The 21,773-nt window shown below is 41.8% G+C and overlaps 1 protein-coding gene across 3 annotated transcripts in view; it reads right to left on the bottom strand.

The window, feature by feature from the left end:
• Positions 1-430: 430 nt before the first annotated feature.
• ABCC1 (ATP binding cassette subfamily C member 1 (ABCC1 blood group)) overlaps positions 431-21,773 on the bottom strand; it is a 55,679-nt gene continuing 34,336 nt past the window's right edge. For 2 of the 3 annotated variants that reach the window (XM_082772843.1, XM_082772844.1), the window contains exons 18-31: positions 20,684-20,851; positions 20,123-20,300; positions 14,092-14,176; positions 12,172-12,310; positions 11,002-11,209; positions 10,055-10,365; positions 8,987-9,186; positions 8,373-8,499; positions 7,887-7,988; positions 6,669-6,815; positions 5,285-5,443; positions 4,195-4,361; positions 3,195-3,389; positions 431-1,902 (exon numbers count right to left, since the gene is read on the bottom strand). In XM_082772843.1, coding sequence (XP_082628969.1) covers positions 1,794-1,902; positions 3,195-3,389; positions 4,195-4,361; positions 5,285-5,443; positions 6,669-6,815; positions 7,887-7,988; positions 8,373-8,499; positions 8,987-9,186; positions 10,055-10,365; positions 11,002-11,209; positions 12,172-12,310; positions 14,092-14,176; positions 20,123-20,300; positions 20,684-20,851 — 2,295 coding nt within the window. In that variant the 3' untranslated portion in view covers positions 431-1,793. Of the gene's footprint in view, positions 1,903-3,194; positions 3,390-4,194; positions 4,362-5,284; positions 5,444-6,668; positions 6,816-7,886; positions 7,989-8,372; positions 8,500-8,986; positions 9,187-10,054; positions 10,366-11,001; positions 11,210-12,171; positions 12,311-14,091; positions 14,177-15,651; positions 15,697-20,122; positions 20,301-20,683; positions 20,852-21,773 lie in introns of all 3 variants that reach the window. The other variant, XM_082772845.1, reaches the window with a different exon arrangement.

Raw genomic sequence — 21,773 nt, 5'->3', positions numbered from 1 at the left:
GTTAACAGCAAGCCACCACTCAGGACATGTGGCAGACAAAGGACATGGACAGCACGGACAAAGGATCTTCTCCACAGCATCAATAAATCCTCCTGCACTGATCTATTGTTATTACTTGTCTGCTCAGCAAACTGCAGCGTTCAAATTACAAAACAAAGTATGAGATGTGATCCACCCTACCACATCAGTTATTCGCACTCAAGGTTTCTTAGGCACTTCAACAATCCCCAAGCATCAGTCCTTGCAAGCCTTACTTACCAGTATTCACGTCCCAGTAATTTCTGTTGTCAAGGAAAAGAGAAAAAAAACTGCCAGAGTTGACCCTGTCAACTACAATGCAAGAAATGACATGCCACTTTATCTTTCAAACTTTTTTTTACTGCAAGTTCTTTGCAAATATTTGTATAGTCATTACAAAAAAATACCAAAGAAAATTTCAGTCTATTCAATTTCAGAATCATAATTTACAAAAAAAATAAATAGCTTTACTCTAAAGAAGACAACTGTCTAGCATTAATATCAGCAACATCAAGTCCACATTCCCAGAGTACTGAACAGTTGGGTCCATCTGGCTTAGTTTGCCTTCTTCCAGCATTTTCCTTTAATATAAGACTAATTATAACATAAGAAACGCAACTTTTTTCCTTTCCACAAAAAACTGAACATTCAAGCAAAGATCTTGCAAATCAGACTCCACTGCTGATTGAATTCTTAGACCCCTCTAACACACAACGTAAAAACAGTAACACAGTTCTTTGCTTTTTGTTTTGGGGGTTTTTGTGTTTTTTTTTTTTTTTTTTTTTTAAATCTACTGTAACAGAACAGTTTCTCAGAAAATTTAAGAGTCAACAGCAGCAGCATGAAGGGCATGTATCTTTGATATAAGGCTAATGGTCCTTGATGTGGTAGAGCTTTTATTAAAGCACAGAACTCCTAAAGCCAAGGGTATTACAATCAGTATAATGCTGAGCCTGCAACCTCTGCTCAAACAAATCCTGACTTCTCAGTCTAGTCCCCCCAGGCGTAACCAGGACTTTCCACCCAAGTCAGAATTCCTGAGTGAACCAGGTGTAAAACCAGGTACTGCACACTGCAACATACTAACTGCTGCAAGAGTTTGGTTTTGGAGTGATTGTCATTCCAAACATGCTTAAATACTGTTTTGAAGCTGACTGTGCTTCTTCACATCAGCACTACTGACAGAGTCTGGTGAACTTGCTGCTGTACACTGTAAACACATGTGAAACCTTTAGGAGAATGCATAAAAGCATTAACCATGTACAGTAAATGCCATAATGAGAAAATCTGGCACACATTATTTCACAAGAAAAAATCTTTGGACTATAGGACTATATGCCACAAAATGTTCCGAGTGCATCCCACAATAGATGGCTCATCAAATGAGGAATCAGCAAACAAGCAAATAGCTAGCATTTGCAGAAATACTTTAAACAAAAAAGGGGCTTCAGAACATAAGGGCAGATGAAAAGAAAAAGCTTCTCTGAACTTCTCTGGTGAATCACTCCACCTTATATTTGAGCATATAATGACAGATGTCAGGCAAGAAGAACTAAAAGTCTTTGAAGTGCTTTTGCACAATGTATGCACTTATAAAGCTGGCTAAAATCAATAGAAAGGAGAAGAAAAAAATATTGCATTTTTACGTTACTTCCATTGCTGTGCTCTGGCTGACTTCATTAGGTCTGAAACTGAACTGTGCAATTCATAACAGCCCAGGGGAAGTCATAGTTCTTTGAATGTATCATCTCCTTTTTCCCCATCATTTTCAAATCCTACACCAATCCCGAATCTTTGGCCATGCTATAGAAAATGCCTTTTTCCTGAAGGAGGCTGTCTGGGCTACCACACTCCACCACTTCGCCTCTGTCCAGGACTAAAACTCTGTAAAACAAGGATAAAACAAAAGAAATGGTCACAAGCAGGTCAGTCCAGAATGCCAAAGAGAACAGATGGATGTGTACACACAGAAATTGACTGTAGCACAGCCTCTACATGCAAGGAAAGACAGTCCAGACTGTATGAGTGAATGGAGGCTTTCACCTCTGTCCTTCCAGATGGCTTTCCTGGTCTACTTCTTACATAGCATACACTTACCTGGTCATTTGCCAGCCGACATAGACTTTTGAGTATGCTTTGAGCCAACCAGAAACTAGGTGGCAGCACTTTCTCTCAAAATAAGAGAGCCCCTGAGACCTTCCAAATCTGGAACACTATTGCCCTAACACTGTACCACATCCGCTGCTGTTAGATTCTGCTGATAAATTACCAACATAGACATAGCTTGTGCAAAGCAAAGGTACAGCTTTAATTTGGAAATTCACTATGGAAGTCACTGTAGTCAAAGTTAGTTTTCAGTACAAGTGCTGCCCTTCGGCTACCTCCACCAGCTGGCTCAGCACTGCACAGATGCCGCCCAGGCCCTTAAGCAGGTGCTGCTGCCTGGTGTTTCTGGCTGCAGTGACTGAATTGGGTGTTAATCTGGTGGCAGTGCTGCTGGTGCTGTGCCTGGCGCAGGCAAAGCTCTTGTCTCTTATCTTTCACTATTGACAGTGCAAAGAAAGGTCTACGAAAGTACACAATCTTATCAGTGGTCACTTTGCTCTCTGCCACAATGTGATAAAAAGGACAAGAGAGCTTAAGACTGAAGTTATAAGACAAAAACTCTGCCCTCAATCACACCGCTGCAAGGCTGCCGAGGATGAGGGAGGTCACATGAACTAAAACCAAAACTGAAGGAAAGAGAAATGTCAAATAAACTTTGGACAAAGGCAGGATCTGCCCCTCTGACTCCTTACACTGGCTGTGCCTAGTTTAGGGTATGTGCTCCTGAAAGCTCTGCTGCCTCTTTCAACTGTGCCTAAATTAGGGCAAGACCCAGGAATAGACTCCTGTTGTCCTCCTTGCCTCCCTTCCCTTCCTGGTTTGCCTGGGCAGGCATAGCATGATAGCAGTGCAGCACAGGGATCTGAGCAGCTCCCCAGGCCAAGCACAACCTCTGTAAGCCAGAACAAATACACACAACCCATCCAAACCGCAATTTGAGCAGCTCTGGGGAGAAACAGCTAAAAACAATACACTGGGCAGCATTTATCTAGCACAATGATCCTCTTCTACGTAGAGCACAATACAGGTCACACATGCCATTCTTCAAGACAGAAACACTATTACTTTACCTTGTGTAGTCCATGATTGTGTTCAGACGATGTGCTATAGTTAAAACAGTACACTCCTCAAATTGAGACTTGATCGTTGACTGTATGAGGTTATCTGTCTCGAGATCAACAGCAGCTGTGGCTTCATCCAGAACAAGGATTTTGGACTTCCTGAGCAGAGCTCTTGCCAGGCACACCAGCTGGCGCTGTCCCACACTACATAGATGGGATGGGAGGGTGGAGGAAAAGAAGTCAGAACAAGTTTGCAATATTCGTGTCGAAGCCCAGCAATTCCTGTAAGAACTCCTCTGGAGTATATGTGCCAAGAATGCAGCAAAATAGACAAGGTTCTTACTGCTTCACTACAAGGCATGTAACAGCATCTTAACTACAACAGCTCCCTCATAATGAAGTCTAGAGAATGTAATAAAAGAGTACATTACAAACGGTTTCAGCATAATTGCATTCTTGAATCAATGCAATGTTGAGGACTGGACTTCAAATGGTTTCTGCAGATTGATCACATAATCCTGTTACAGTGCAAAAAGCAAGCTAACAACTCCCATGGAAAAGTTGCATCTATTGGGCACGAGCCATCCTAAGTTCAGAGCATCTGCTATAAATAGCAGGCTGCTGCTACTAAAATCCATTCCATGACTGTCCAAGCTGGGAAGTCCAACATCACAGCATTTTCTGAGTATTTCTTAAATTAAATTCTCAAACTTGAGAGCTTAAAGCCTGTTCAATAAAGCCTAATTGTTTGGTTGCCTGGTCACACATTAAGAATTTCCCAGCTCCTCCCCAAATTCTCATACACGGAAAAAATAAACAATAACCAAACACCACCAAAAAAATAAATAAAAAGACTGCTATTGGTAGCATCTAGCTACATATTGATAAAGCAAACTGTAAGCTTTCTAGAAGTAGAAAGCCTAACTGCAGAAGGGAGGGCGCACACACACCTCTCAGCTCCTGTTTAGCTCATAAGGCAATTTTCACAAGCACTGTTTCTTTGACGTACCTGAGGTTCTCTCCACCTTCAGCACATTCATGATTAAGTTTATCAGGCAGGGCTGATACAAAATTTTTCAGGTGAGCCAATTCCAAAGACCTCCAAATGTCTTCGTCAGAGTGTTGGTCAAAAGGATCAAGGTTCATACGCAGTGAGCCAGAAAATAATATTGGATCCTGGTCATAAAAAGAGGTAATCGACAATCCACACAGATCATGGCAAGTGCTCCAAAAATACTTCTTAGATAGTGAAAGGAAAACAACATGTACAGCTGCAGTTGCACATAAGCCCATCTATTCAATTTAGAAGACAGACCTCATTTTTTCCAAAAACAGCAATATATTCATCCTCATCCTTATTCCTTGTGTCTTTTAGGGGTCTGACCTGTGCATCCTGCAGATTCTGGCAAACTAAGTTAGTAATTCACAAATCCAGAAAAAAAAAAAATCAGCCATTTTTTTTTCTTTAAACTGGTCTGCTGATTTAAAGCCTGAGCACTCCCTGTCCAGTCTTCTGTCAGCAGGGACAGTTACGTCAACTTTACACCTCCTACAGAATTACACCATCTGTAAATATTTCAAGAAGTCTTTAGCTGCAGTATTAACAAAACGAATGCATTTCTTTCTTGGATATGGACAAGTACTACTTCAGAAACACTTTTGGTCTAGTAGTGCCTGACTAATGCAGAGTAATCAAATGGAGCTTTGCAAAAACACAAAGTTCCCCCACAGATTTCCAAAAGCAGCAGTACGAGAAGTCTTTTGCAGTGTGCTCACTTGTTTTTGTTGGAATGCTGCAAATGTGATTTATATAACCACATTATGGTCCTGTTTTGAATCTGAACAGGAATGTAATAAATGCTATACAGTAAGAATAAGAAGACTGGAGTCTGAATGCCCAGTTCTTGTAAAGCCACATGCCCAGATGTTTTGGGCTATCAAACCCACAGTTGCTGGACTAGACAGGGATGGTTACATGCACATTTCTGTGAGTGAAAAGTACTGCGTACCTCACAAGGTAAATATATTCCCCCCTAGTACACTGCAGAAAGTGAACTTTTACAAAATGAGCTCTGGCAATGGCAGGATTTCACACCTACCTGAGGAATGATGGTGATCTTGAACCGCAAGTCATGGAGTCCTATCTTTGCAATGTTAATTCCATCAATAATAATTTCTCCTTCAGCTGCTTCATTGATCCGAAACAAGCCTAAAGTAAGAGAGGATTTTCCAGCTCCTGTTCTTCCTACTATTCCTATCTGTTGGAAAGAAATAGGAGAACAACTTACTCTAAGGCAGGGTTAAAGCACTTGCAAGAATCTATTTGAAAGAGACATTGTCAAAAGTTTGTTATATATGTTGGGCTATCAATACCCCAGAATAGTGCAATTAACAGGGGTTGATGAAATGGGAGGGAAAAAAATATCAGTGGATATGCAAAAAAAAAAAAAAAAAAAAAAAAAAAAAGGCAATCTCAAAATAGCAATCTACTTGCAGAAGTTTTCGATTTTTGCAGAAAAGCAGATGGAACCAGGTAGAGCGGGCCAAAGATTTCCTAACCTTTTTCTTTTTTCATTCGTGTTTCACAGCTATAATTTCTGATATGACCTTTATTTTCTCTTCTTTGGATTTATAGAAAATATACAGCAAAAGCACTCAATTACTTAAATTTTGCTTCCCAAGTAGTCTAAAGTCTTCATCAATTGTTTTCTTTTTTTTATTTAAAAACATTTTAAAATTGGTACTTTGGTTGGTTCTTTCTTGTCGTCTACATTTTCTATCTGGTCTTGGGGTAGCTTGCTGCCCATATTTGTATGTAGAAAACATGCACTCAGAAAAACAAATATCAAGTTGGATACCACAACTAAGCAAGCCTGCTAAGTATAAGTGTCTCTCGACTACTTTTTATACTGTTGTGCAAGTTCACACTAGTAGTGTAAGTCAGACAGTGCACTCAGGACTGAGGTGCGTGCGGGCACACACACATATCTACCACAATCAGTCTGGCCAAATCCATAGGATCTACTCAAGTTCCATTTTTTTCTTGCAGTCTCACCTTACAGCTTCTCCCTCACCAGAGCAGAGCTCCCCATTTTTACTTAGTAGTTTGTTTCCTTGAGGCTAGTAGAAACTTAACCACTCTGCAAGGCGTCAACCTCTTTGCCTATGGCAAACAGATTAGCAAAGCAGTTCAGAAGTTTCTGGGATGGGAACAGGTAGCACAGCCTCCTTTCCTTATGAAATGAGATCAAAAGACACTTCATGAACCCACAAAATAAGTATGTTTATCACACAATGTAGGATGTCCCTTAAAAAGAGTAAGAGCCTGCTGCAGCCACCAGTTACAGTGAGACTGATTTTAGAGAAGCTCTTCTTGCTCTCAAGGACCTAAGAGTGTCCTACAGGAGGGGGTTGGACCCCCCTTTGGCTTATGCATACATACTTCTCAACAGCAGTCATCTGCTACTAATTGAGATTCATTACCTTCTCACCCCCATTTATGGTGACATTTATGTTTTTCAGAACCAAATCCAAGTCTTCCCGGTAGCGTAAACCATAGCCTCGAAACTCAACCTTGCCCTCTTCAGGCCAGGTGCTTGCTGGGGCAGTTTGTTCAATGCTCCACTCAGCCTGAAAAAACAACACAAGCATACCTGATCATTTCCTCCCTCAGCTGGGCACAGGCTCAGAGGACGTAAGGAAAGCAATTAAGAAAAATCCTTTTAGTGTATAACTTACAAAAGGAACTGTGATAATGATGAGACAAAAAAGGAAAAGGGCTGCCCCAAGGCAGATGAAATGGTGAATGTAGCCACAGGCTTTGCTATCACAAGTGCCACTTGCTAGATAAAGCTGCTTCTTACGAACAGCAGAATCACAGAGGCAGCATGTATTGAGATAACCTGCTTATGCAATACCACCACCACAATAAGGAAACCATCAGGAAGCCAAGCATGCAACTAGAAGCATTTCAACTGAGACAAAAGGTTTACAGGGTGGTAAAATAAACAGCTGCTGCCTCAGCCTCCCACAAGGGTGGGAGAGAAGAGAGCACACTCCACCGTATTTACTGCCAGTACCAAACAAAGAGGCTTTTAATGACACAAACTCCAGTCTACTACCAGACCCTGTTCTAAGGGTCCTCTTAAGGTTTGGCTACAAAAACAGTGATGTAAGTCAGATTCTCTGGAGGCAAGCATGTCAAAGAAGACCAATAGGGAATTGTGTTCTGTAGCCAAAAGGTGCACAACTGCAGATGTAATGACTTGTTAGGTGATTTGAATTAAAACAGAAAATTAAATCCTCTTTACTCCTTCCATTGAGAGCAAAAAGAGAAACACAGAAAAAATTGGTTAATCACTGAAGAAAACAAAACCAGATTTGCACAACTCCACTGCTTAACACAGGGCAGAACAGCGGATTCACTTCCTAAATAACAAGCTGTAAATATTTGGAGTATAAGAGCACCCCCAGTACACCCTTAAGACACGGCCTATCTCTAGAGATCAATGAGAGCACGAAGTTCTATCAAACCCCTCAGCTCAGAGGACAAGCTTTTACAAGCATTAAGGCAACCATTGCTTTCTTACAGACTTGGTCGTAACACCCAGGTAGGCTGCATGCAACCTCATGTCGAATGATACAGCCACATGTCCTAGAAACATCCACCAAGTGCCAGCTGTGGTGGACAACCCACCGTACCTCCTTCTCCATTTCAGCATATTCTTTGACTCTTTCTACAGCAACAATGTTGGTTTCCAGTTCTGATGACATACGAACTAGCCAGTTTAAGTATGCTGTAATCTGCAAGAGAAGAAGTTTAAAAGCAGTTTACATTGAGCACGTTACCTGCAATTAAAAAAAGAATCAAACAAAAAACTCGCACAACCAAAGGACTGCAAGTTCATGGAATGTACAAACACAGATATGATTTTGGTTAATTAGTGCTGGACAGGAGAGAAGTCCAAATGCCTTTAACATGCATAGGATGAGTTGTCTTAGTCACATCTCCTCACACATGCAGGGCACAGAAGGAACCTCCCCCATTTTTCCAGATGTTTTTTATTTGTAGGGTTTATTCTCTTTCTGTATTCCTTACGTTAGTTTTCCCTCTGAAGCTTGACCAAGAACTTGGCTTTCTGATGAGTCTGACAATTCAGAGCTTTTTTTGTTTAACAGTAAAATTACCTGCAGCGAATAGGACACTGAAAGGCCAACCAATCCTGGACTGAGCTTGTTGCGTGCAATCACTGCAAACAATGCTGCAAAGAGAACAATACAGTTCCCCACGTACTCCAGTCGGACAGCCAACCACCTGCAAGACAGAGAAGACATCATGCATCTTACCAGTAACTCATCCACAGAGAATTAGGAATGCAGTCAACCAATGTTGTCACACATCTTGCTTTTTAGTAATATGGCATCTGAGTACTGCCAGTGACATCGCAACTGTAAGGTATTTGGGGTCCTACTCCAGCAGCATGCAAACCTAGAGGCATCCAAAATGAATAAATTCTTTAGGGACATTAATTCCTGTTTTAGTTCAGAGAGCAGATGTGGTTACGTTGGGATCAGTGAGTAAGAGTTTTTATAAATCCTACCCAGAAGGCAGGAACTCTTAGAAAGAACAGAAATTCAGAATCACCCTTAATTCTATCACACAAGTTTAAGCAAAAAGAAACATCCACAACGGCTTCCCTACCCTGGACAAATACACTGACAGCTGATTGGTAAGGCAGACAGGCAATAGCACCATACCCTCGCTTTGTAACTTCCTTTCAATATTTCAACTCCACTATTACCTGTTTGCCACAATGCTTGGATAATAAGCTTTCTGATTTTCATCCACTTTCATGTCATTCTGCTTTATGAAACGTTTCTGCTCCTCAAAGGCTCGGATTACACTGACTCCCAGGAGGGTCTCATTGAAGTGAGAATACACAGGAGAACGACTGACAGACTCAAGGCGTTTGAGCTGGCGAGAAGTAGCCACATAAAATCTCTGCAAGTCAGAATACGAAAATTACGGTTATGTCCAGATTACATTTGACAAGACAGAAGGAATCATGAGAGAGTTCCCTGCCATTTAGGCTGTTACTTACAGAGATTCAACATATATTCAGAAATACATGCCTTCTCCAACACTTCAGGCCTAAAAAGATCACACTACATACATAAAGACAGTCTTTAAACAACTGCCAACCAAACCGTATCATGTGATAGCCACTTTCTTTTTGGAAACTTAAACAGTACAAAACTGAGTCTCTGAATTGTGCCTCATTGCCTTTATGACTTACTAGTGGAGCTTTACAGATTCGCTAATTCAAGAATCAAAGCCATAAATCAGCTCCTTCTCTCACATTTGTACTCCCTCTGCCAGATTCCTAGCAGTAAAGCAGAGTGAAGCAAGCACATCCTGCCTGCATAAGACAGGAGTGAAAAGCTGCCTTTGCTTCTCTTGATTAGTAAACAAGTTTCTGACAAAACAGGCACGAGCAGGAAAGTATATATAATTTTCTGAAGGTCTTCCCAACCCTTTCATTTGGGAGAAAGCTTTAGAAAAGTTCACAGATTTTTCATAAATGGGCTCAAAGCAACGAGATATATGCAGTTTGCCTCAAAATCTAATGGCATTTTATAAAGCCTGCTTAGGTATTAAAGTATTACCTCTTGCACACAGAAGTCATTCTACACTTGACAACAAAAGGAAATGCTCTGCTGCAGTTAATCAATAAGCCATGCAAAACACCGTCAGTCAAGCATGACAAGTCAAACATACTGAAACCAGACCTATTCCAGAGTGAGAACACAACTGTCTTAAGTAGAGGACATGTAACTGCTGGTCCAGATGACCTTGGCCAAGCCCCTACCTGCACAAACAAGTAGACAAGTCCCAGAGGTGGAATAATGACAGCAGCTATAGGTGTGGCCAGCAAAATGATGATGCAAGCCCCAATGACATTAAACGTTGAGCCCATGAACATCTTGATGATTGGTGGAATAGTGGAGTCAATGGTATCTATCTCCTTAGAGAAACGATTCACCAGATTTCCACTGGGTGTACGTTCAAAGAAACTCATTGGAGACCTGAGGACATTGTGCAGCAGGTTAAGGTGCAGATGTCGTGAAGCAAATATTCCCCCTATTGACACAACCATCGAGTAGCCAAATACAGCAATACCTGGAACAGAAGACTTGTTTTTAACTGCTCTCATCTATCACACAAAACATTTTCCTTCATTTTGTCATCACGCAGAATTAGCACATATCTAGTACAATAATCCCGAGAATTGGAGTTCACTACCGTTAGACTTGGCAATTATTTAAATAAATTTAAAAACTTTTTCAGTGAAAACAGCACATTTCTCTCATGGAAGTATTTTTCTCCATTAAAAAAAAAAAAAAAAGTGGTGTGTAATACAATCAGAGAAAACGCCGGCCTATGCAGCTCAGCAAGACCACAGCAGCATAGCTAAGGCCTCCTGTGATATACTGTCCCTGCAAGCCAGGCAAGCACACTTTTTTGACAGGCCAAAGGGCCATTTCTCAGATCAGATGTTTTGTCGTGTGGCTTATCAGTCTACTTGCAACCACATTTGTTCTTGTTTTGCATGAATGAAAGAAGAACAAATTCAGTAACTAAACAGACTGAATAGTTTTATATGTCAGTTTACTTGTTGTTGGTTTTAACAAGTTATCTGTCTTTCTATGAAATAAAAACTCAGGACTTAGAAAACTGCTGCTGCAGTTCTGGGGATACAAGAGCATTAGAAACGTTCTGAACCAGCTAATAGTACAATAGGTAAACCAGGCAAACCTTGAGAAATTCCCAGTGCTCCATACACTCCCAGTCTGACATTTGTATACTGCTGTGTTCCATTGATAACAGGATCATCTGTCCATAAACTCAGCCAGTAGTTGGAAGCCAGGGAGGCTACATGGTTACACATGAAGAGGAAAATGCTCAAAAAAGAGATAAAGAGTCCAATAGCTTTCATGTAGTCCCAATATACTGTTGCCTTTACCTGAAGACAGAAGGGAGGAAAAATATGTTTATATATTTATTTATTTATTTACATATTCATTTTGCAGATGAAGTTTCAAAGCCAGCAAGTTCCCTTTTCTTCAACCACTATTTAAAGTTAGCATTCCTGCATCAAGCCAGACAAACATGACAATTACATGCTAGAAAGCCACTGACCTGGAACACAAGTTGCAAGATGTTCTGTGGATATGTGCCAAACCCAGTATCCCTCCAGGGCAGGCACACATCATCTTTCCCTTGTCTTCCAAGGGAAGGAAAGGGAGAGCGCTGCTTGAAGTAACACAGAGCATCTGTGGCGGAGCCAAGAACTTCACTGGGGAGGTTCCAGATTTTGTCTCTCTCTTTTTACCACAAGATTATATATCCTTTAATTAAACCCTTGCTTCATATAGCTTGTATTCTATGATCTATTGTAAAACAGGACTCCAGCAACATTGCTAGGAGGTATAACTACCATTTTCCCAGGAACCACACTCTCCAGTTTCTCAGAAAGCCCTTGGTTACCCTTGGATTAGATACTTGTGTCTACAGTGGAAAATTGGCTTAAATTCAGCTGAGTCAATTCCAGCTCCTTACACTGAAGGATAAATTTCACCAGGTCACCTAATTTGTTACAACTTTGCAACCTCTTTCTAAAAAAGAGCAAACTGCAAGTTTGCCATTTCTTTCAAGCTTTGATGTGGTTAGACTCATCATCTTAAGCTGAGGTTTTGATGTCAACATTCTTTCTGCAAGCAAACCTGGGGCTCTGCTCTGGGACCAGAGACCATAGCAACACTTTCATGAAGTGCTGCACAACAAGCAGCGAGCCCCACAATCCTCTCAGCTCTTTCTCACCCCAACTACATGCTCTTCAGAAGCTTTTTTTTTTTTTTTTTTCTCCTCACGTGGAGTTTTCTGAAACTGAAAGAGAATGCAGGAAGTGGGAACAGGAGACCTTACCCTCCCGGTCTTTGCTGTGTCAGCCTCCGTCAATTTCCAGGAATTCTTTTCTGCAAGTGGCTTCTGCAGCTCTGCTGTGCTGCTCTGGTGCTGTGACTTCCCAGTCTCTCTGCTATACGTTGAAGAGTTGCTGAGCTGCCTGTTAAAAATACTTATTTTTAGTCTTGGAAAATACAGGCCAAGCGTCTGCTTCACAAATAGACTTCGATAGCCTATGGCTACAAGTCACTAGCTTGCATTAGTCTGGTGATAATCTATCTCCTAATAGCCATCATCTGGAAAGTGATGACCACTGCTTCTGTCCTCCGCCCCCCTCACTGCACGCTCCTAATCCTCCTGGCACTCACTTCTCAAGTACTCATTTCCAGATACAAGCTAACTGGCTAGGCACACAAATAGATCTTGGTTGAATGATCAAACTCCAGAAAGAAAAATGCCATGGTGAACATCAACATCATCATAAACAGTACTGCTGTTAAAATGCTAAAATTTTACCACCACAGGCAACAAAACAGGCAATTTTACTCCCGGGCACTCATTACCTTCCAGAAATACAGTATTCCTAGAGTGCCAGAAGAATAAGGCATTGGCTGTAAAATGATTTTGGGAAGGTACTGTCAGTGATTGCCTTGGGACTCTCTCAAGTGTAACAGCAGCTGTATTATGTCAGGGTAAAGGCCCACATAGCACTGCTTGCTACCTTTCAGTGGTCAAACCCTTGCAAAGACTACTAAAAGCAGTGTAGACAATACAGTACTCGCCACTTTATGTGAGCCAAATCCATGGTATCTCATAACAATGCAATGGTTTCTGTGCGTGGAAAGCTGAGAAGCCTGAGAGTAAGTCACCATGATAAGAGAAAGGAGTGTATTTGTCTTTAGATTAACTTTATACACCTGGTAAAACCATGCCAAGGCGTTCCGCTCCAGGCTGCGTTAACTGAGTTGCCTTCCACACCAAACCGTGCAAATTCCATGCATATCTAACAAATGCGCTTACAGTGCTCTGAGGTCAGAACACCCAAGACTGGAAGACTTCTTCAACAGCAATTGTCAGTGCCACACTGTGCAGGGGCTGGGATACCAAGCTGCACACAGCAATTGGCTGAGATTAGAAACTTCAAGGTCAGCCAAGAATCACAAGTGTAAACTCTGAAGTACTAAAATGGAGCATGTGTATATTGCAGCTGTAGGTAAATATTTCTTCCAATAAATTAATACTGCTAGGTCATATGGTAGGTGCTCCTCTGCACACCCACAAAGAAGCTCAGGAAGACAATGGCAGGAAAGCAACCTTCTGAACGGCTCCCAGGGCCACCACAGGAACCATCGGCCCATCAAAGGCCCATTTACACAAGCCCAGAGGAACAAAAACGGGTCAGCTATGGGACCATGGACATCCTAGCCATCCCTGTATGCACATATGCAAGACAGCCTGTACCAGCAGCAGGAGCAGGGCTGCAGCCTCAGGGGCTTAGCAAATGGATGGATGGCTGGGATCCAGCAGCAGCTGCTAAGCAAACTGTTTGAGCTCAGCTACTGGAGGGATCCACCTTGTACATATATGTAATACAGTCTGACTTGTGAACCTGCATCCTGCTCAGCCAGAGAGGGGAACTGGATGAGGTCACTGGTGCCCTTTCCTTTGTGTGGTTGCTCTAAATGTTTGAGCCGCGTGGCCTGTCATGCATATCCATGCTATGTGTGTGCGTATGCTTGCTAGGAAGGCATCTTCAGCCACACTACTGGCTGCACCTTGAGCCATGGATCAGCACCAACCTCACCCCTTTCAGGCTGCTGTGCGTGGCATGATAGATTTTCCTCCCACAAATAATATAAATACCAAGTTACTGTTTGTCCATGTCTGAGTAAAAGGACAGAAAATTAAAACAAAACACACACACAAAAAAAGAGTGCACACCTATGCATCAACTTTCCAGGGGCTTCATTCACAATCACTCCATTTTCTACAGGCTTTCCTTCCTTTCCAGATGGACTATTTGCATCTAGGGGGGGGAAACAAAACAGAAAGTAAATTAAATATGAAAATGGTAGGAAGAGACATAAAGGTTTAATTACAATTGAAAATGCCAGGTGCAGCCCCAGTGTGCAAACAAAGGGGAGAACACAACTGAGCATTTACATATGCTAACAGATAATTGATTAGATGAGCAAATCAGCATAGTTCCACCCCCAACAGGATTAGTTGACAAGACAAGGAATATTTATTTTTCTATTTTGCTACCAAACGTAGGTCAGCAATAACAACTTAACATAATTATGAGAACATACTTGATGTTAAAGCACACAATACCAAGTCACGCTATGACTCATGGTGAAAAAAACACTCCAACCATCTTCTGTTTTGCAAACCACATTGTTAATACTGTTAATTATTTTCATTTCACAAAACAGTAAGACGACACTCTAGCAAATGGAGTGCAGCTATATGAACAGATGGCAGGTGACATTAACTTCGAGCCTTCCTGCAAAACAAGGCAGGAAGCAAGGTACAGAAGTCCCCTGTTTTTAAGCAACCATAGGAATCAGATTCATTTAGGCAGAGATGTTTCTATGAATGTCACTGAAGAAAAACAAGTTTTTTTACCCCATTTATAACAAGATGTAGAACACACATCAAATTGCTTAACACTTCAAAAAACCTGTCACCCTGAATTATTAAGCTTTCTCTTACAAATTCAGTTCAGTGTAATACATTGTCACGAACAAAATTCCTAGGTTTGAGTTATGTCATCACTTCCTAACACTAACAATGACAAAAAGGGAAAGCTTCAATGACTTAGTTCTTATTTTTAATTATATGAATAAGACCAAACAAACACGAGACTGTTATTTGAAGCACTTGATACATTTTCTTCTGAAGGGCTCTCATATGGGAACAGCAAGGATTCCAGCGTCACTGAAGCTCTAAACCCACGTGAACAAAAGCAAAACCACATGTAAACTTTCCTCCTTTAACAGTTCTTACATTTGATTCCTTCTTGCAGGCTACAAAGGTTTCACGCTTATACTGCATTTACCTCTTTTGAGAGAAAGGTACTAAAGATTGCCATAGTAAATCTGGTGCATGCACCTAAGGTGTAACAGGTGCATCGGGAACAGCGATAGTGTGTGAATACCCATACAAGAACAAAAGGAACCTCCAGGGATCGATCCTGAGTGCTCCCTCTCGGGGTACACTCACTACACTCTTAAATCCAGAGGGGGAGATGCACCTTTAAAGGTTATTCAAAGCTTGCTCGTGAAAGTAACATAAAGATACACTGCTAGCATCAGTTATCGACAAATTGATGCTCCAGTTATTGTAGTAGCATAGAAACAAGCAACATGCAACGCAAGCCAATGCCTTATGTTATGTAGCTCAAGTTCTAATAATGACTCAATCTCTTCTGTAAAGTTCAGCTACTTGCATTGCTCCACTACAAGCACTAGTAAAAACCCAAGGCAAAAAAGTAGTTACCTGTCTCCAGAGGTTGAACCGTTCCTTCTAACGAAGGATCTGAGTCTAAAAGCATAATAATTAACTTTTTCCAGAACACACACAACCAGTTTTCAACCTTTACAAGCACAAATGCATAAAAGTAGCATGGCCTAAACCACAAAGACATACAGAAGCACAAGGCAGGATCAAATTTACTGAAATGGATCTCCTTTTAATCCCACCTCTTGCATTAAACCATAAAAAGGCAACTTTGAGGAAAAAAATTCACCATGTGGCTGCAAGTGACAGATCACAAAACTTCCTTCAAGACACACATTAATGGGGGGTTAGAAAGTGTTCTGCTACTGTCTTGCTTTAGGTACAGAACTGCCGTGAGAGGAGACCTGTGGCAGCAAAGACTTCCTTAGTCCCACCTACTGTGTAGTTACCAATCGCCACCCCACAAGGGCAGATTAGTAAGGACCAGGGGGATACTCCCCTCTTCCAAGCTTCTACCAGCACTCATCTTGAATCAGCATTTTCTTCTGCCATCTGGAGACTGCAAAGCTTTTACCGTATGAAAGAGAAGAGCTGCATTTTGCTAGCAGATGAATTAAGAGGAAGGGAGGTTATTTCCTGAGCCAGGCAGGTGCTTCCCAAATGACCACTGGGGTCGACTCCCCAGCATTTGGAACTTCTCACTATTTAACTCTTGCCTTGCATGGAGTCAAAATGTAGAGAAGCAGTCAAAAAGGAGAGAAGCACCTAGCCCTACCGAAGGGCACTGGAAGAAGCTATCCTAACTACCAATTGTAGTGCTGTTGAGCCCAACTCAGCTTTACGCTGTTATAAAGAGGCTCAGCCCCAAAATACAGGTGTGCTGGGCTTTACTGGGAGACAGTACTGATCACAAAGGCGTAACGCTTTCCTTTGCTGATGCGAAACCCCAGCCCATAATGCAAAAGTGGCCATGTTTATTACGAAACACACACTACTACCTCCTTTATAATACAAAAATAATGAACAAGGAAGCTATCTTCTTTTCAAACTTAGCACTTTTTACATTATTTCTCAATTGCAGCTGTAAGGGGGAAAACAGACAATTTTACAGAAGCCAAACAAGGCTCTGTCAATCAGATTCATGTTTTCCACTGCTCAGATTTCAACTTTGCGCTAGGCAACAGCTGGAACTTGGGGAATCAAGTCCACAAAATGTAAGGGGAAAAAAAAAAAAAAAAGACTTTCAAATTGAATGCCTACAAGTGACAGATCAAAAAAGTTCCTTTCGAAATATACAAGACCTAAGCCCTACAGGCCAGACCCTTAACAGTTCTCAGAGTACTTTTACTCCCCTTTCTCTCCACACTGAAGCCAAGTCAGCCTGTTGTACTGACAATCCTAATATAAAAACTGAGCTGAGAGTCACAGAGCCAAATGCTGGGGAGACAGCCTAAACCCACATTGCTCTCTATCAAGTACAGCCTACAGATTGCAATGCAGATTTAGATTTAATTGTGCTGTACACTTCATCTTTCAGGCACTGTAGTTAAGACCAAAGGTAAACCACAGTTCAAATATTTCAACCATAGTTCAAATACATAGTTTCAAACATTTCAACCTTGTGGGCTGGTTCTGCTAAGTTTTATCACTTTTACTCCCCACAAACATGTTAAAAATAACTCCAGGCTTTGCAAGAACAAACTGAAGTTTATGGTGAAGCCATCTGGAAAAAAAACAGCAAAATCCCTATCCCTGTGCTCCTTAAAACAAAAGGCTGCATCCACTACTTCAGTTCCTATGGGAGCTGAGGGATGGATGGTCATAAGACAGGTAGTCCTAAAGCACCCATTTGCTTTTCCTGTTTTGCAGGAAGAGCTGTCAGCCTGGAAGGGGCAGGCGTGCTCACAGCAGGCAGGGGCAGGCTACGACTCCACACAACCCACACTGCCAAGAATAGCACTGGCATCACCAAGTCAGCCACACTAAATCCAGAGAATGGAACAACTGCTAAAAGCAAGATGAATTTACGTGCTTTTTTGTGCAAATACACTTACAGATAGTTCCAGTTGCTTTGGAGAAGATTACACTCTGTAGACACAGCAAGGCATCTATTTCTTTTATTCACAGGTGAATGCAGCAGTGCTCCACGCTGCATCCCCTGTTGCTGCCATTGCCTTCTGCATCAAGGGGGAAGAAGGGGCAGCTCACCTCCCCAATCATCCTGCAGACTCGGGTGGGGCAACTTTCCAGAGTGAGCGTTCTCCCATGCACAGAAAAAACACTGAGTCTGAGGATGGGAGAGAAGCAGGTAATCCTCAGGAATCCACAAGGGAGAAAAGAGCTGGGAGGTAACAGGGAGAGGGCTCACAGCCCAAACTCAGAGGCCTGGGAGAACAAAAGGTTTTCCCCGGCCTTGCAGAAAGCAGGATGTATTCCTGCCAGAAAGCACCAACCCATAGTTTTCTGTTTAGCTCCAGCAGTGTTTGTAGGCTGCCAAGATGTAGCGTCAGAGACAGCCTCCTGTGTTCTTGTGGTCCCCCCCTCTTTAAAACGGGCATGCAGCTCCCCTCCAGCTAGCTCTGACTGGCTCCCATCACAGCTTGTTCTGCATTTATCCAACAAACTGTGTTTTTAAATAATATTTAGCAGTCTTTTATATATCTGATAAATATTATGCCTGTGAGCCAGACAAATAACACCCTATTTTTCACTTTTTACCATTGGCAGAAGATCACTCAACCAAAACTGAGAAATAAGTTTGCTGTGATATGACAATTCTTTCTGAATCACCAGGGTCATATTGAAGTGCCTTGTGTTAGACAACTGCAGACAAGTGTAGCAGAAGATAAAGCGCTGGCTCGCTTTCCAAGAGAAGATTTGGTAAAGCAATGGGAAAGGAAAATAACTTCATTGAATGCGAAGACTTCAACAAGTAGCATGTACTTGGAAAGAGGAGTAAAAGAGGCTACAAGAACAAGGCTATTAAAGGAGGGAAATGGTTGTGGCTTAACCGGCAGGCAGCTAAGCACCACAGGTTGCTCACTCCACACCTCTGCAGTGGGATGGAAGAGAGAATTGGCAAAAAGAGAAGGAAAAAAAAAAAAAAAAAAGTAAAATTACAAGAACTCGGGGGTTGAGATAAAAACAATTTAGTAAGAAAGAAATGAAGTGGACAAAACAAGCGATGCACAATGCAATTGCTCACCACCAGCAAACTGATGCCGAGCCAGTCCCTGAGCAGCAGCAGCCGGATTTTGCTTCCAAAATCTCTTCCCATAATACTCCTCACAGTGGGAGACCTCAGCCATAGAGCAATAATTGCTGCTCACAGACAATGCCCACCCAAACCAGCATCCCAACTTGTGAAGTGACATCTGACACGTACCAAGTGACCTTTCCGAGATGAAGGCTAGCCTACAGCAGGGCATCCTGACCTTGAGCTCAACACCACCCTCACATCAAACCCCCTGTTGGGGAGCAGCATGTGTGCAAGGAAGCCCTGCACATCCAGGAGAGACTGCTCATTCACGGCCTCCAAGTGCAGTCTCTGTTGCCAGCCTGGACAGAAGAGGACAGCCTCAGAGAATAAAGCAGACCATCACAGCCCTCACACCGTGCACTTTTACACCACGATCTAGAGCAGCTCCTTGCCGAAGGCAGCCATCCATCACCTCTTCAGTGCTTCACAGCTCAATTTGGCACTACTTCTGTTGTCTCCTGTGGCAAGCATTTGAGGAGTACAATTAAAAATTGCCACTGCTTTCCCCTCTAGAGAATGGGTAGGAACCAAGGGTTTTCCAAAAGGAAGGAGAAGGTGAAAAGTGGGTTCAGTCTCTTTCTGGAAAGCCTGCTCTTCAGCATCCAGCAACAGGTATTTGCTAGCAAACTGGCCTCAAGCACATACCAACAACTACACCCCAGCCAGCACTATACAAGCACCCTTGCAAACACCCTTCACACTTCCGCATTCACATGTGGAAGATATCAGAAAACCACAACAGGCAAGCCACTGAAGAGAACAAGCTGAAGGCAGCTAAGTTCCTCTATTAAAATCCACATCTATCCGCAGGAGGAAAAAAAAAATCCTACCCCAGTACAGCCTTACAGCTGTTTGAAAAGCAGAAGCAAGAGTCAGGGGTGTCAGCAAAAAAAAAAAAAAAAAGAGCTGCTTCATCCTCTTCCCCATCCCCAAAGCAATTATCTGTATAAAAAATCAGAGGGAAATGTGTATAAACCCCTGCTTGACCTCACAACCACTTAATTTTGCTACAACATGAATTTCACTACAGAACCGCTCCACATTTAAGAAAGAATGTGCATTCACCTCGCAACCTTCAATGCCCTCTAAAAACACCTAAATCTATAGGTTTCTAGAGGTTTATCACAAGAAATAGCAGCTTCCTTTAACCTTCCTTCCATGACCAGTACAATCAGTGTTTTCCCTTTACCATGACTCCCTTAACTTATCACTTATCAGCTTATCCAAAAGAGGATCTATTTGCAAGCTTACCGCTGTTCTCCATGCTTTGTTCAGCATTAGCGTACGTACGAAGAAACTCCGCAAAAGCTCCATCTTGCTTCAGCAGCTCCTGGTAAGAGCCCATCTCAGAGATTTCTCCATCACTCATTACCAGAATTGTATCCATTTGGGGCAGATAGTTGACTGCATGGGTTACCAAAACCCGTGTCTAAATAGTAAAAGAAAAAAAAAAGTTATTCTAGTATCTCAAACTGGTAAATAAAATGGTTAAACTTCTGTCCTCGCAGCTTGAATGCTGGGCACAATACAGTAATAACTATGGACTCACTTGGAGCATTTTTAAGAAAAATGACTGCTCTTGTCTTTTGACTTATCTTTCATTCAGTTTTGATTAAAGAAACCAAATTATATTATACAATAACACTGTTTTCATAATAAAAGTCCTTAAAAAAAAAGTCAGGAGAATCTTTTAATTTTTCTGATTTTTAATACCGAAGTCTGAAGATTGAACTTGACAAAGTTGGAATCATTTCAATTCAGCAAAGAAAAACAAATCATTCCCCAGAGACTAGGTGTTATATTATTACGTACTTTATTTTTCAGGATTCCTTTTGGTCCAATAACTTTTTCAAAAATATGTTTCCCAACATGCGCATCAACAGCTGATAGAGGATCATCAAATAAATAGACATCTGCGTTGCAGTAAACTGCCCGAGCAAGACTGACTCTCTGTTTCTGTCCTCCAGACAAATTGACACCCTGGGGAAACAAGACAGTAAGATCCTTTATTTACAGCTAAAAAGAGATGCCTTACTGTAGTTTGTGAAAGAAAAAAAGTCATGGGAGATTTATGCAAATCAGAAAAATTTCACCATTGTCTGAAACAGATCTGTATCACAAACTATTTACTAATGTAGCATGAACAATCACACTTAAAATTCCCTCTTACAAAGGAGCACATCTCTAAGTTATTGCTGTCAATGAGGGTGTAGAAAAAAAAAAAAGTATTGTTTACTAGACTTGCAAGGAATTAACCCAGACCAGACACCTAATTCTGTACATTCTGAGGCTACTTTTCTTCTTGGTCATATTTCTGCAGGGCTGCCTCTGATCTTACGGAGAAAAAAAAAAAAAAAAAAAAACCACCACACTCTAAGAGCAGCCTACAATTTGGTTGGCCTGCTGACCGCCCAAGTTTCCTGTAAGGAAAATAAAAGCTGCTCTCTTGCCTCACTCTGGACCTGGGGCTGCCGGTAGGCAGCTATACCCCATGGAGAACCAGTCAGCAGGCACAGCACATGTCCCTGCATATCCCTTCCTATCCTCTGCAGAGCATCAGCTTAGCAGAATGCCAAGCAGGTTACATACACATACAGGCTGCTGGCCACGTGTTTAGGGGACACCAGGTCCTGCTTGCACACCAGAGCACTGAATCATTTAGCAAGTTTCTAAATCCCACACTGCGCATTTGTGCAACCAAGGGCCACCTTGGGTATTGCTTCATTTAAAACGATGACACAAAACAAACAAAAACAAACAAAAAGCCACCCCACTCGAAGTGTTAAGAAGATTCTTCTCTTCCTGCTTACATATATTTTTATGCTCTATGACCATGACAACTCAGAGCTTTTTAAAAACAAGCATTGTAAGATGCTTTTACTTTTCTAATTAAGAAAAAGTT

Source organism: Aythya marila, assembly GCF_965140915.1.
Source record: "Aythya marila genome assembly, chromosome: 15".
Lineage (NCBI taxonomy): Eukaryota > Metazoa > Chordata > Aves > Anseriformes > Anatidae > Aythya > Aythya marila.
Note: the sequence above shows the minus strand (reverse complement) of the source record. Positions and strands in the feature narration are given on the sequence as shown.